Here is a 13,360-nt window from a genome sequence, read left to right on the forward strand (position 1 = left end):
TCATGATTATGCAAATTTCACGTATAAAAATACATCTAATTTAACATAACCAAACACTGAATTAATTAAATACACGACTTGCATTAACTTTATAGTAATTAATTTAGTTAATTAGAATTTGAAAACATGGGAAAGAATAAATGAATAGCTCCGTTTTATATGACTTTTCAAACTCTGTAATCTCAATGGATATGTGTACTATTAGTTAAAAAAAAAATTAAAAGTAATAATGCCAACCATTCACAAACAGTATTTAAATACATACGGTGCTACATTCACACACACACACACACACATTCACAATTTATTGAAATAAAGAGACCATTCTAATAATAAAATGAGTTTCTCTCCCACATTAAGCGTGTATAACTTTAGGGTGGAATAATTATCATTTTCAAAAATAACTATAATTAACATTGATACCATGACAGTTAATGAGATCATTTAGTTCTATATTATGTACTGCTCAGTGTGTAATGAGGTCTACCAATGTATTATTTTACTGTAAGTAATTATATATTGTGTTACGCTCTCTTGGGTACCGTGATTAAAATCTCAAATTTCTACCTACGTACGAAATAATTTGTATATAAATATTTCATATAGAATTAATTAGGCTAATGATATATACATATTTTTTATATGGGAATTTAAGTGTTTTCAATACCTCGTTCTCTTTACTTTTCCGGTTTTTCTTTTATTATCTTCTCAGTACTATTTACTTTACTTGTCTTTTCTTTTCACTATCCAATTCACTTGTTTCTCTTATCTACTTCACTGAGTTTTTTCCCCTTTCACTACTCATATTTCATTATTCCACACTATTCATATTTCCTTTGATTTTATTTTCTTTTCAATATTATCCACTATTATTTCTTACTTTTCTCCTTTTTATCACTACTTCATTCACTATTTCTTTTCTTTCCTCTTAAGTACTTCACAAACTTCTTTTCTCTTCGCTACTACTATTTACTTTCTTTTTTTCTATCCTCTTTTAATTTCTTTTCAGTATAATTCAGTTTTCTTCTTTCTCTTTTTTCTACTCCCTATCTACTTTTCTTTTCTCTCAACTGCCCCATTCACTCTTCTTTTCCATTTACTACTACTATTTACTTTCTCCCTTTTCTTTCCCAATTACTAAGATTCGCATTCTTCCCTTTCTTTTCCTTATTTTTTCTCTTAAAACATTCACTTTTAATTTTACCTTTCTTTTCATTACCTCATTTATATTATATTTTCTTTTCTCTTAGCTTCCCATTCAGCTTATAAAATATATTCCTTTCACAATCCCTATTCACATTTTCGTTTTTCTTCCCATTACTAAATTAACTTTTATGTTTTTTTCTATTTTTCTTAAATATTCCAATAGCAATTAAAAATTATATATATTTTGAAAGTTAGTAATATAACATTTATATAATGTTATTAAATGTTTTTATAGTTATTCTTAACATATTTTATAAGAAATTTGAGACGTCATAGGAGGACATCAAGATTTATGACTTAAAACAAAAGACTTACTAATAAATCATAATTAATTTATACGCGTTTTGTAGATACTATTTTGTTCTCTTTATATACTATTAACTTTTTTTTTTGTATTTAATGTTTTCACTATTGTCTTGGAAGTGACAGGTAGCGTAGTGGAAAGCGATAATCTTGTATAGCGTGTTTAAATAAAGAAGCATACTTCACATATCCACGCATGAGAATGGATAAGTTCAATATATCTAGACGCAATTATACAGGGTGTTTCAAAACAACACCGACAATGTTTGGGAGGTGATTCCTGACACCAAGATAAGACAAAATGTATAGACCATCCTGGGTGCACAAATGCTTCCTTTCGCAGTTATAGGATGCCGAAAACATGAAAAATGGACCTTAAAGGCCCATAGCTCCAAAACTATGGGACCTACCGTAGTCGGATCAAAACTTCACTTAGGAACTAGTATGTGCTCTATCGAAATATCCATGTTCAGAATCCTGCTGTACTTCTGCAGCAATTTTTATAGAGGCAATTGGAGAGTACTTCAAATTATGTTACCGTAGCCAAACCTCTTCTATAAAAATTGCTTCGTGAGTATCTTAGGATTCTGAAACATGTATTTTTAGAAATGGCACGTGTTAGTTTCTGAGTGAAGTCTTGACCCGACTACGGTAGGTCCCATAGTTTTGGAGCTATGGACCTTTAAAGTTCATTTTTATATGTTTTGGCAGTCTATAACTCCAAAAGGAAGCATTTGTGCACCCAGGTTTACCTATACTTTTTGTCTTATCTTGGTGTCAGGAATCACCTTTCAAACGTTGTCGGTGTTGTTTTGAAACACTCTCTATATAAATGGCACACTTCATGCGCATATATATATATATATATATATATATATATATATATATATATATATGTGTGTGTGTGTGTGTGTGTGTGTGTGTGTGTGTGCGTGTGTGTGAAAGCCGCAAACATGAATATATATCCATGTATGAGTCGCATATATGAACATATACCTATGAATAAACCACATGCGTACTATGCAGAGGCAGCAAACATACATCAAGCTCGTATACTTACGAAATGCACATACGTATATACGCGGAAACATTATATACATCTACGAGCCGCATATATGTACACATACCATGAACAAGTCACATAAATATACATGCAACTATTTAGAAGTCGTGCTATGTATTTTTTTTTTTTTTTTTGAAGGGGCGAATTTCAGAAAATTAAATGAAATCTTTTAGTTTAACGCTCCACAATTATGGCTTTTAGACTAATGGGGACGGATGATTAATTCGAGTGAATGATGATTGGACAATTGGTGGAACAAGAATGTAGGAGAAAAAGGAAAACTCCGAGACAAGTAACGTGCACGATGTTGTCCACTACAAATTAACTTTACCGGGATCGAACCAGGGACTCCACGCACCAGAGGTAAGCGCTCTACCACTGAGCTTACGTGTTCCCAATTTCAGAAGAGATTTCATATTTCACCTGCATTCCTTTATGTATCACTTCATAATTTTTCAGTAATTTTAGAAGAAACAACACATTAGCTGCAACTAGCGTAATAAGGAAATTGTTTAAGCGGGCAGACTACTAAATATTTTTGAAAAACTAATAATTTTTCTTTTGCCCGTTTTTCGTAAGTGAAAAGAGGTAATAAAATGTAACTTACCACAATAATATATAATGTTATTCTACACCAGAAAATAGGAATCGGAAGAATTTTCAGTGTTGCCATCCACAGAAATTACAGTGTGACCAGAATTTGAATTACTCAAAAATATAGGTTAAGGCAGCGACTAGAAAAATGAACTCAACAGTAGTTGATGACTTATCATGCTGTCTATGTTCCTTGTTTACTATTTTTAAAATAATGTTTCTATTTATTTTGTAATAACTTATTTATTTTGAAATAATTTATGTAAGTTTTATTAAATAAATAGAAATATTATTTAAAAAGTAGTAAACGAGGAACATAGACAGCATGATAAGTCACCAATTACCGTTGAGTTCATTTTTCTAGTCGTTGCCTTAACCTAGATTTTTGAGTAATTCAAATTCTGGTCACACTGTAATTTCTATGGATGGCAACAGTGAAAATTTTTCCGATTCGTATTGTCTGGTGTAGAATAACATTATCTATTATTGTGGGAAGTTACATTTTATTACCTCTTTCCACTTACGAAAAAGGGGCAAAAGAAAAAAATATTAGTTTTTCAAAAATATTTAGTAGTCTGCCGCCTTAACTTGTAGTTTAACGCGAACAATGTAGCTACATAGTTCTTTTGCATGAAATTCTTCCGTAGAAGTTATAAAAACTTTTAACTAGTTTCATTTAACTGAATGGTAGACAACTTTTCACCTATCAACTCAAATGTGACTTATCTTCAAATACAAAAAGTACCAGCGGCAGCTGACCTGCCGATAATGGCAAAATATCTATGATGGAAATGGTGTGTTGCCAAATATACGTCTTTCTTATCAGTCACGTGTATAAGCCACAAACTTGAGGTTTAATGCTATTTGGCGAGGTAATTGCCCTTTATACATGTGGAATGTGTATTATATTGTTCTAGAAATCATTAATTGTAAATAATCGTAAGTAAGAGGAGTAGGTAAATAGGTAATTATTTTATTGTTCTTCAACTATCTTCTCAATACAAGGTTACATGAAATAGGAACTACAGTTTAAAGTTGGATCTCGAAATATTACCGGTTTCTTTTCGAGACCGGTAGACCTACCGGAAATCGTACCTGGGACAACTCCAACATAAAGCACACGACCAATTATATGGAAATATTTACTATTATGGAAATATTTACTAACTCAAAACTAGCAAAATAACTTCTCCAAATCTCCAACATAATTCAGAGCTCTATAATTTCTCCACCTTCAATGGTGGAATTTTATAAGTCTCTTTAGCATGCATCAATAAAGGCTATTCTTTTTCAACAGTTTTTTCTAATTTCTCACACTCGAAAATTCTTCCTTGTTAGTGTAGGCAATACCTTGATACCTTCACTTGTTATTGTAGGCGATACTTTTCGTTTCTTCCTTCTTCACCTTAACTTGAGTAATAAATTCATACGTCTTCTATGAGCATCTTATGGAAGCACTCCTACCCCGATTTTATTCCATTCTAAGTATCTAAAAACGCTGAAAATGAAAAATGCATCTAATTATTTTAGATTAATGGGCATATATATAATATATCTTATTACAATAATCGCAAGATCATCCCTTATCTTAAGAGGGTTTGGGCCGGATGTTAATCAGTTAGTCAGTCAGCCAGAATTCCTTTTATATAGAGAAATTTCTTTCGTCTCATACCTAATGATAAACGCCAAATATATATCACTTCTAATCTTTCCAACTGTGTCAGGAGAGACTTAGAGAGCCATGGTTAAGACAGTGTTCGTACATTTTCTCACTCAAATTTCTTACCAACGACAGAAAAGAGAACCTTCTATTTTATTGCTAAATTTTTCCTAGATTGAAAATAGTGGTCGTTTACCTAACAATGGCTTACTCGTACTCACAACAAGATGCTAACTATTTCGTTATATGCTAAAAATATTCGAAATAAAATGGTTGTAAAACATATCTAACGTGTTCCATGGATATACCAATAAAATAAAAGGAAATCTTTTACATAAGGTTTCCTTAATGTTTGTTGTAGGTGCAGAAGACAACTCTAACCACGAAAGCCATTTTTAAAAAATACTGTATATACTTATGTAATATGTGGTATTTGATCTTATGTAATTCCTATGATCTGTCCTCTCTCTCGATATTACTATCCTGAAACAGAGTACTGGTGAAAGAACTGTTAGTCATTTGTCAGGACCTCAAAAAATGAGTTTTTCAACGGAACTAAATAGGATTTAAGTATCGGTTCTTCTCAATAGAAATTAGGAGGATAACGGGGCATAAAATTCGGTCAACAAATTAACTTGTTTGTTCCGCTGGATGTTTACCATTTTGCCTTGAAGTTTCCTTTTCCCCCCTATTTGCTAATAATGTTATCAAATAAACTTGTATATAAAAAAATTCTTTCAGTCTGTGGTTGTGGTCTCACTGGCCTTTTCTCTTCTTTTGATGAATTTAGTTATCAAATTCCATACAATACGAAATTTCTCTCAGTCTACCAACATTGAGTTAAGGCCTTACTCATCGTTTTCCACCATTTTGTAAATTTGGATATCAGATGTAGAATTTCTTTCAGATTGTGAACATTAGGATGGAATGAAGTTCCACTCAACTTTTCCCCCTAATTTTTAAAATTTTTGTTGTTGAATTTCTGTATGTTGGGGAAATTTCCCTTAGTTTATGAAAATTTGGTTGGTCCCATCCCTGTCGTGTATGTTTGATGGGACAGTTTTTTCTCTATTTATTTGCAACTCTTCACTTTGCTGATAACTTTATGTATCTTGACAGACGGCGAGCTTTGGTATAGTGCCTTCTTACACTTTTAAGTAAGGTACCATGTTGTACAATTTCGTTAACTACGATGTATAAATTGTGAGAATAAATCATAATTATTTAGAATGACTTAAGTCTGGATTGTTTTCACGCTAGAGAAATCTATTTACTTCTAGATCTTTTTGGTCACTACCTCATGCATGTAAGATTTCTATTGTAAATTTACATGACATATTTTATACATTTTTCCCTAGCTGTTATTTCTACGTTGTTGAAGGTTAAGCTTTATTTTCATGCAGACGCTAGTTACGTGTTTAGAACACATGATTCTATATATTGATTTACTTTTGTATTTGTAGAAGCAAACCCAAAGGCACAAATATCTCGAATAAAATATAATTTATCTCACTGGTCAGAACCAATAATATTTACAAGACTTTCTCCAATATGTTATTTTAAAATTCTATTCTAGGTTTACATCCCAGCTTTACTTACACTACAATACTTATGTTTACTTACTTATGTTTGTTAACCGTTTCATGGAAATTATTATAAGAACTACTATCGCGTAAATAAAAATGGGCTTTTTTTATCTTGTTAAATACTTAGTTGAAAACTAGTGTTTGCCCAATGGCGGTTCTTGAAAGAACGCAAACCACCACATACTAAAAAAAAGAAATCTTCATACAGTTTTAGAAGGTTGCATACAAAAATTACTACATTAGATATTTTTCTCTCTCTTTAGTTTGTAGGGATAAAATTGTAATTTTTGCCGACGTACTTTCCTCAAGAACTGACTTTCCGTATGCCATTGTTAGATTTCTCTAACCCCACTTCAATGATTTAAAACAGTTAGCGGCCATAGGTAAAACTTGTTACAAACCATCATATCGTCAATCGCGGAAGACAGCAGTAATCAATTGTTGTAATAATGTTATTAGAATGTTATGTTAACCTATAACAAGCTTCCAAGTTCATCAAATTTTGACGTCACAGACTCCATACTTTTGATTTCAAACTATAACTATATTCTACACTAAACCAGCATTATACAGGTTATTTCACTCGCTCTAAGCTTCTGATTTTCGCTTGAATCTTTCCATCGTACAGAAGATAGCCACCAATGTAAATCAGTGACTACAAGCCAATTTTCCGCCTAACATTGTTTTACGATTCCTTGTTAGCCTTTACGATGTTGGAATTTATATTTCCTTTCAGTGTGTCCCCTAATAAAAGCTTCGGTGGAGTAAAACCTTATGAATTCCATTTTCAAGTGGGTTTAAAAGATGAATACCAGAATATCCATACACACCCACATACCTATGCAAAAACTACTAAGACAAGGTGACCAGAATTTTTACTTGCAAAAACGGGACGCATACGAATCGACGAGGGGGGAAGTAAATATCTGACTTTCAGATTGCATTTTGGGACTCAGTAGTGTTTTCAATTTACAAAATACACAAGTAAGAGAGATATTGGGACTCAGTAGTGTTTTCAATTTACAAAATACACAAGTAAGAGAGATAACACAGTGTTTCTAATTTAAGTACTACCCAACAATGCTTCTAACTTCTTGAATATTCAGAATCCATTAAATTCCCACTTAAACCACAGAACACTGAATTCCCATTTGAACATTCAGAAGTTCCATACACGACTGAACCTTCCCAATGAGTGTTGGTACGGAAAAGTGTGGAATTTGCATTGACCATTTATATTTTGATTAATAATTACGGGACACATGGGTCATTTTTGCTTAAAAACGGGACATTTAGGCGTCCCGTTTGAGAATCAGAAAAAAACGGGACAACGGTTGAAAAAAGGGACTGTCCCGGCTAAAACGGGACGTCTGATCACCTTGTACTAAGATGTGGCGACATCTCCAATGAATAACGTCAGCATGCTTATCACATACCAAGGTATATCTGTAGCAAATTTCGTTACATTATTACCATTATATAATTTGTATAAGGGAAAATCAAGAGCCGAGAGCGAGTGAAACAACTTTTGGTTCATTGATACCTTCATACGTACACAATTTACTGTAAAACAGATGCATTAAAATTAAGAGCATAATTGTGAATCGTTAAACTGAAAGATTTCGTTTTTTTTTTTTTTACTGTAGACAAGTACTTAATATAAACGTTAATATAAATGAATCTCGTACTAGGTCGGAAGACTTCTTTTGGATATTTTTCTCTCTTTCTTTTCAGAATCAGTTTCGGCAGAGAACTCGGATTCCCTCAGTGTTCTACCGTTGGTAGCGCTACTGGTTGGTGCTCTATTAACTTTTCTGTCAATCGTGTTGGTAGTAGTATTGGCAGTGCGCAGGCGCAGGCAAGCTCCTCCAGAGAAAAAGGCATGTCATGTGGACATCAATCATGACCATTATGTAGTTTCGTATCCTTTGAAAACAGTACCTAGTGCTGATAGCTGTGGAGAAGACAGGCAACCCGATATACTCAGCACGCCATACGGTATGTAGACATTGTTAAATGTTTTCTCTACTAAATACCATCTGCTTCAATTTTGTTGTGAGATCTGTCTTTGTTGGCCACCCTTAGTTTCATAAAGATCTCTATATAGTTACAAGTATAACCTACTGATATGATGAAAGCATTTGACTCTTCACATAGTTTGGCTGTATGTGGCTATATTAAGCTGAGTTAGGTGACTAACTGCGTCAGACAAACTATTAATAAACAAAGACACAAAATTAAATAGAATATACGTAATGGACCATCACTGAACAACATAATGTTCGTGCTTTGAACTGAGAAAAAACACTGAAAGTTGCAGCTGAGATCCAAGTTTCAACATCAGGAGCAGAAATATAGTAGCATTAATTATGGTTGCTAACTGGTTTCGTTTGTTCGTTCCATTGTATATTCCTTTTAATTTTGTGATTGCATTATTCTCTATGTGATTATTTATGTTACCTATTTACAAACATGGTGACTGCGGAGGAAAAGTATTGTTATAGCTTTAGTACCTTAAGAGTCTTCATCCCGGCGAAATTAAAATACCACTAATTTTACAGTAATTATGTTATATCTTCAAATAGATAAAAGATAATTGAAATATGGAACAAGAGCGCCCTAGACAATATTATTTTGCGTGAGGTACCGTTATCACAAGTCACCTAGTGGCTTTCCGTTTTCAGCTGTTTAGAAACGCAAAAATAAATGCCGATTTTCAAAATGGCTCGAAATCGAAAGCAGATAAGTGAGTCGTGATAACGGTATCTCATGTAAAATGATATTGTCTAGGACGCTCTTGTTCCACATTTCGATTATCTTTTATCTATTTGAAGATATCACATAATTACTGTAAAATTAGCGGTATTTTAATTTCGCCGGGATGAAGACTCTTAACTCTACCTTGAGATGCCACACAGAAGAACAGGTAAGCAACCAATATAAAATCGAAGAGGTTTGATTACCTCTTGAAACAATTTTTGAGGATTTTCGAGGAGGTAGCCTACACACAAAGAACTCCTTTTAGTCTTTGGTGTAAGTGAACCATCGGCGGTGTAGTCCATCGCCTTTGGTACAGCCGATATAATAATACTATTGTTTCTAAAATCATATAAGATAGGGTGAACACGTTATAAGTTCCTATGGTTCTTGTGTACAACACTGATACTATATCAAACATTGGAGCCTTATTGCACTTGCAGTTGGAGCCTTATTCTGCAAACTTATGTCCATTTTGTTGGGAAGAACCGCAGCATTACTGCATTACTATTCGTTAGAATCGGATACGAAAAATTCGCTAATTCCGCACTCCACATAGTCAAATGTTTCAAGTATGATTCTTGTAGGAAATGTGCAAAGATGTGAAACAAAGTATTATCTAAATAGATAGGGTCTGGGATGTATACGAGTTTTTTCTTTCTTTTTTTTTTACCAATCCAAATTCGTACAATTTCTGGAATTTCTGTATAACTGCCATTGACCGGTGCTTCACGGAGTTGTGGATATGAAACTGTACATTCTAGTTATTGATGGAAACCCTCTGTAATTATTCGGTGTTTAGTTTATATCCAAAGCACGAACGCCTGGAATGAGGAATGAACCTTCAATATTCCACCTAATGTACAATATGACTTTTGTTCCAAACTTACGCCTTTGGAAAGTTGGTAATATCCCTGGAGCCCTGGTAACGACGCATATCAGCTGAAAGATTTACTTTTTATCATTTATGGCAATCCGATGCCAAACCTTGTCGCCACGTGGATTACGTAACAAGTGTTGCCACAGAATGAATTATCTTTTGGCCTCTTTTGTTATCATTTTGTGCGATAACAAGACGTGCTGTTTGCAGATAAACCTCAGTTGGCAAAAGTAATAACAAACTGTACTTTAGAAAAAATTTATTTGAGTTGCCAAGCGACATGTGCTTGTGTGTGGATCGACCGTTAAACTATGCTTCATTATGTATCTTTTCATGGCAATTCGTCTCCCAAACTGATGTTTGTCCATATAATTAATAACTTGGATTATTTCAACCAAGTTCTGGTTTGAATATCGCCTCCCAGAAACGAACTTAGTTCGTATCAATTCTGAATAAATTTTGTTATGATCCATCAAGTATTTCTTGAGATATTTTGTCTACCGGATGGATGGACGGACACACTCATAGGGAAAATACGTATATAAGAGTTTAAGTAAACCAATCCCCTTAAAAGCGTGTTAAACCAAAACAATCTTTATTCAAGATTGCACTATGTAAAGTATTTTTTGTATATAACATTTGTCGGTTTGCCATCATGCCTGTTGACAGACAGATAAACGGACAGGCTAATTACCCTTTTTCGACGTAATACCTGTTGACAGACAATAGACGGACAAACTAATTACTTTTTTGCCGTAATGCCTGTTGACAGATAGATAGGCAGACAAACTAATTACCCCTTTTTGCCACAATGCTTGTTGACAGACAGATGGACCGAGGAACTAGTTACCCTTTTTTTGCCGTAATGCCTGTTGACATACAGATAGGCGGACAAGCTAATTACCCCTTTCTGCCATAATACTTGTTAACAGACAGATAGGCGGACAAAATAATTACCCTTTTTGCCATTAATGCATGTTGACAGACAGATAGGCGGACAAACAGTTATAGTTGATATGTAGGATTTCGTCTATTTATGCATAGCATATAGTTTGGAAGCCTAAAAAGGTAGGTGTTAACGTTATTTTTTCTCACAATATCTGTATTTTTTTTCAAAAATGTTTCAAATAAATTTCATTTTATTTTTTTCCTTTCTTAAAAAGAAAGGAATCATTGCATGCAAAACAAAATATTGTATCACAAAGAATGTCTAATGATGCGCGATCTATCTAAAATACGCAATGTTTTTGCATTAAATGTTTGTTTGTTTAATGTTAGTACGTCAAGCATTTGGAGATTAAACAACTGATTCTAGTTAGAACAGGTAATAAAGGACTTTTACAGTCATTTTCAGTGCTTAATTAATTGTTACAACAATAATTCAATATAAACTGTATTTATGTGATTGTGTGTGTGTGTGTGTGCGTCACTCATGTTATTTAAGCTGTATTTATTCTGGCAATGCTTATAAACAACAACACTTTGCATTTTGTCAGTGTTGATAATTATAATTATGGAAAGCTAAAAGGTTAATAATACAGTTTAATAATAATATAGCCTACAGTGTATTGTTTGATCATTTTAGAGTACCTGAACAATGGCATTGGGAAGAAGTATTAAACACAAATGATCATAGTATAATTACTTTCAATATTTATATAGTTAGAATAACATGTTGATGAAAACAATGTAATAGAAAGAAAGATGAATGAAAAAGGTAAACTAACATAAATAAATAAATAATTGATTTATTATATTTTGTTGCTTACAAGTGACGTCAAAGTTATGGTAATGTTGTCAGGGGTTCCAAATTTACTCCACTTGCTTGCGTGTGGATAACTTTTTTCAAGAAAACAAACAATCTAATGAGACTTTAGCATTTAGCAGGAGAACCACATAAAACCTTTTACAGAGAACGTGGTTGGCAAAGAGGCTATAAATCAATTTCGTGTCATGGGCTGCTCAGAATAGATTATCTTGGGTACCACAACGTTTTAGAGAAAACGTGGTTGGCAAAGAGGTTATAAATCAATTTCGTGTCATGGGCTGCTCAGAATAGATTATCTTGGGTACCACAACGTTTTAGAGAAAACATGGTTGGCAAAGAGGCTATAAGTCAATTTCGTGTCATGGGCTGCTTAAAATTGATAATCATGGGTAACACAACCTTTTTGAGAAAACGTGGTTGGTAAAGAGGTTATAAGTCAATTTCGTGTCATGGGCTGCTCAGAGTGGAGAATTGTGGGCAGCACAACCTTTTAGGGATAACGCAGTTGGCAAAGAGGCTGTAGGTCGGTTTCGTGTCATGGCCTGCTCAGAATGAATGATCCTAGGAACGACAACCTTTTAGAGAAAACATGGTTGGCAAAGAGGCTATAAGTCAATTTTGTATCATGGGCTGCTTAGAACGGATGATCTTGGGTATCACAACCATTTGAGAAAACATGGTTCACAAAGAAACTATAGGACAATTTCGTGTCATGGGTTGCTTAGAATGGAGAATCTTGGGTCCCACAGCCTTTTAGATATAACGCGGTTGGTGAGACAACATAATTCACTGACAGTCAATCTCGTGTCAATGAATTATGTTGCTATCTGTCGGCATACCTGCTGCCACTTGCCGCACGATTCACATGCTTATATTACTCTATTGTGCAAGACTCATGAATTAATAGAACAAGTTTTGTTGGTTATGTGCAACTCCTGCAGAATTATTAGCAAAGTCATTGGAGTGGTTATACATTGTAGAGTAATTGATTGATGTAAAATTTTGACCCAACATTTAGAATATTGTAATAACTTAATATAATGTCATTTGAAAAGCAATATGCATTGACATTTCTCAAACTACAGTACGTTTATTTTAAAATATTTGGATTTATCTACATGATTTACTACTGTCTGGATTTACGATCCGCAGATGTTAGTTACATCATAACTTGGTGAATTATGTTCCTTAGCAGTTATAACTTTGTAACAAATTGTTCTTTTAAGAAATTCACTATGTTGTATTTTATAAAACCGTATTGCAGTTGTGAAGCAAGCATTTATATATATATATGTGTGTGTGTGTGTGTGTGTGTGTGTGTACTGTAGTCGTACTACTACAATACAAGCAAGTAGTATATCGTCACCAATTAAATATGTGGAATAAGTAAATGATAGATTTTCTTTTATTACTCTTAAAGATCGGTGGTATTCAGCGTCTGAAAACGGAGATCAGTGGAGGGTTCGGCGTGTGGGAAATACTAAAGTAAAGTGTCGAATAGATGCTCGGTTTTAGTTGATTTCGAATGCACTAGTGTTGAGAA

At 33.6% G+C, this 13,360-nt stretch overlaps 1 protein-coding gene across 2 annotated transcripts in view; it reads left to right on the forward strand.

Annotated features, from left to right (window-relative positions):
- The window catches only part of LOC145664063 (kin of IRRE-like protein 3), a 522,782-nt gene that overhangs the window by 492,092 nt on the left and 17,330 nt on the right, over nt 1–13,360 (forward strand). For both annotated transcript variants that reach the window (XM_081730403.1, XM_081730404.1), the window contains one exon: nt 8,147–8,410. In XM_081730403.1, the coding sequence (XP_081586529.1) occupies nt 8,147–8,410 (264 nt within the window). The remainder of the gene's footprint in view (nt 1–8,146; nt 8,411–13,360) is intronic.

Source organism: Thermobia domestica, chromosome 11, assembly GCF_964235325.1.
Source record: "Thermobia domestica chromosome 11, izTheDome1.hap1.1, whole genome shotgun sequence".
Taxonomy (NCBI): domain Eukaryota; kingdom Metazoa; phylum Arthropoda; class Insecta; order Zygentoma; family Lepismatidae; genus Thermobia; species Thermobia domestica.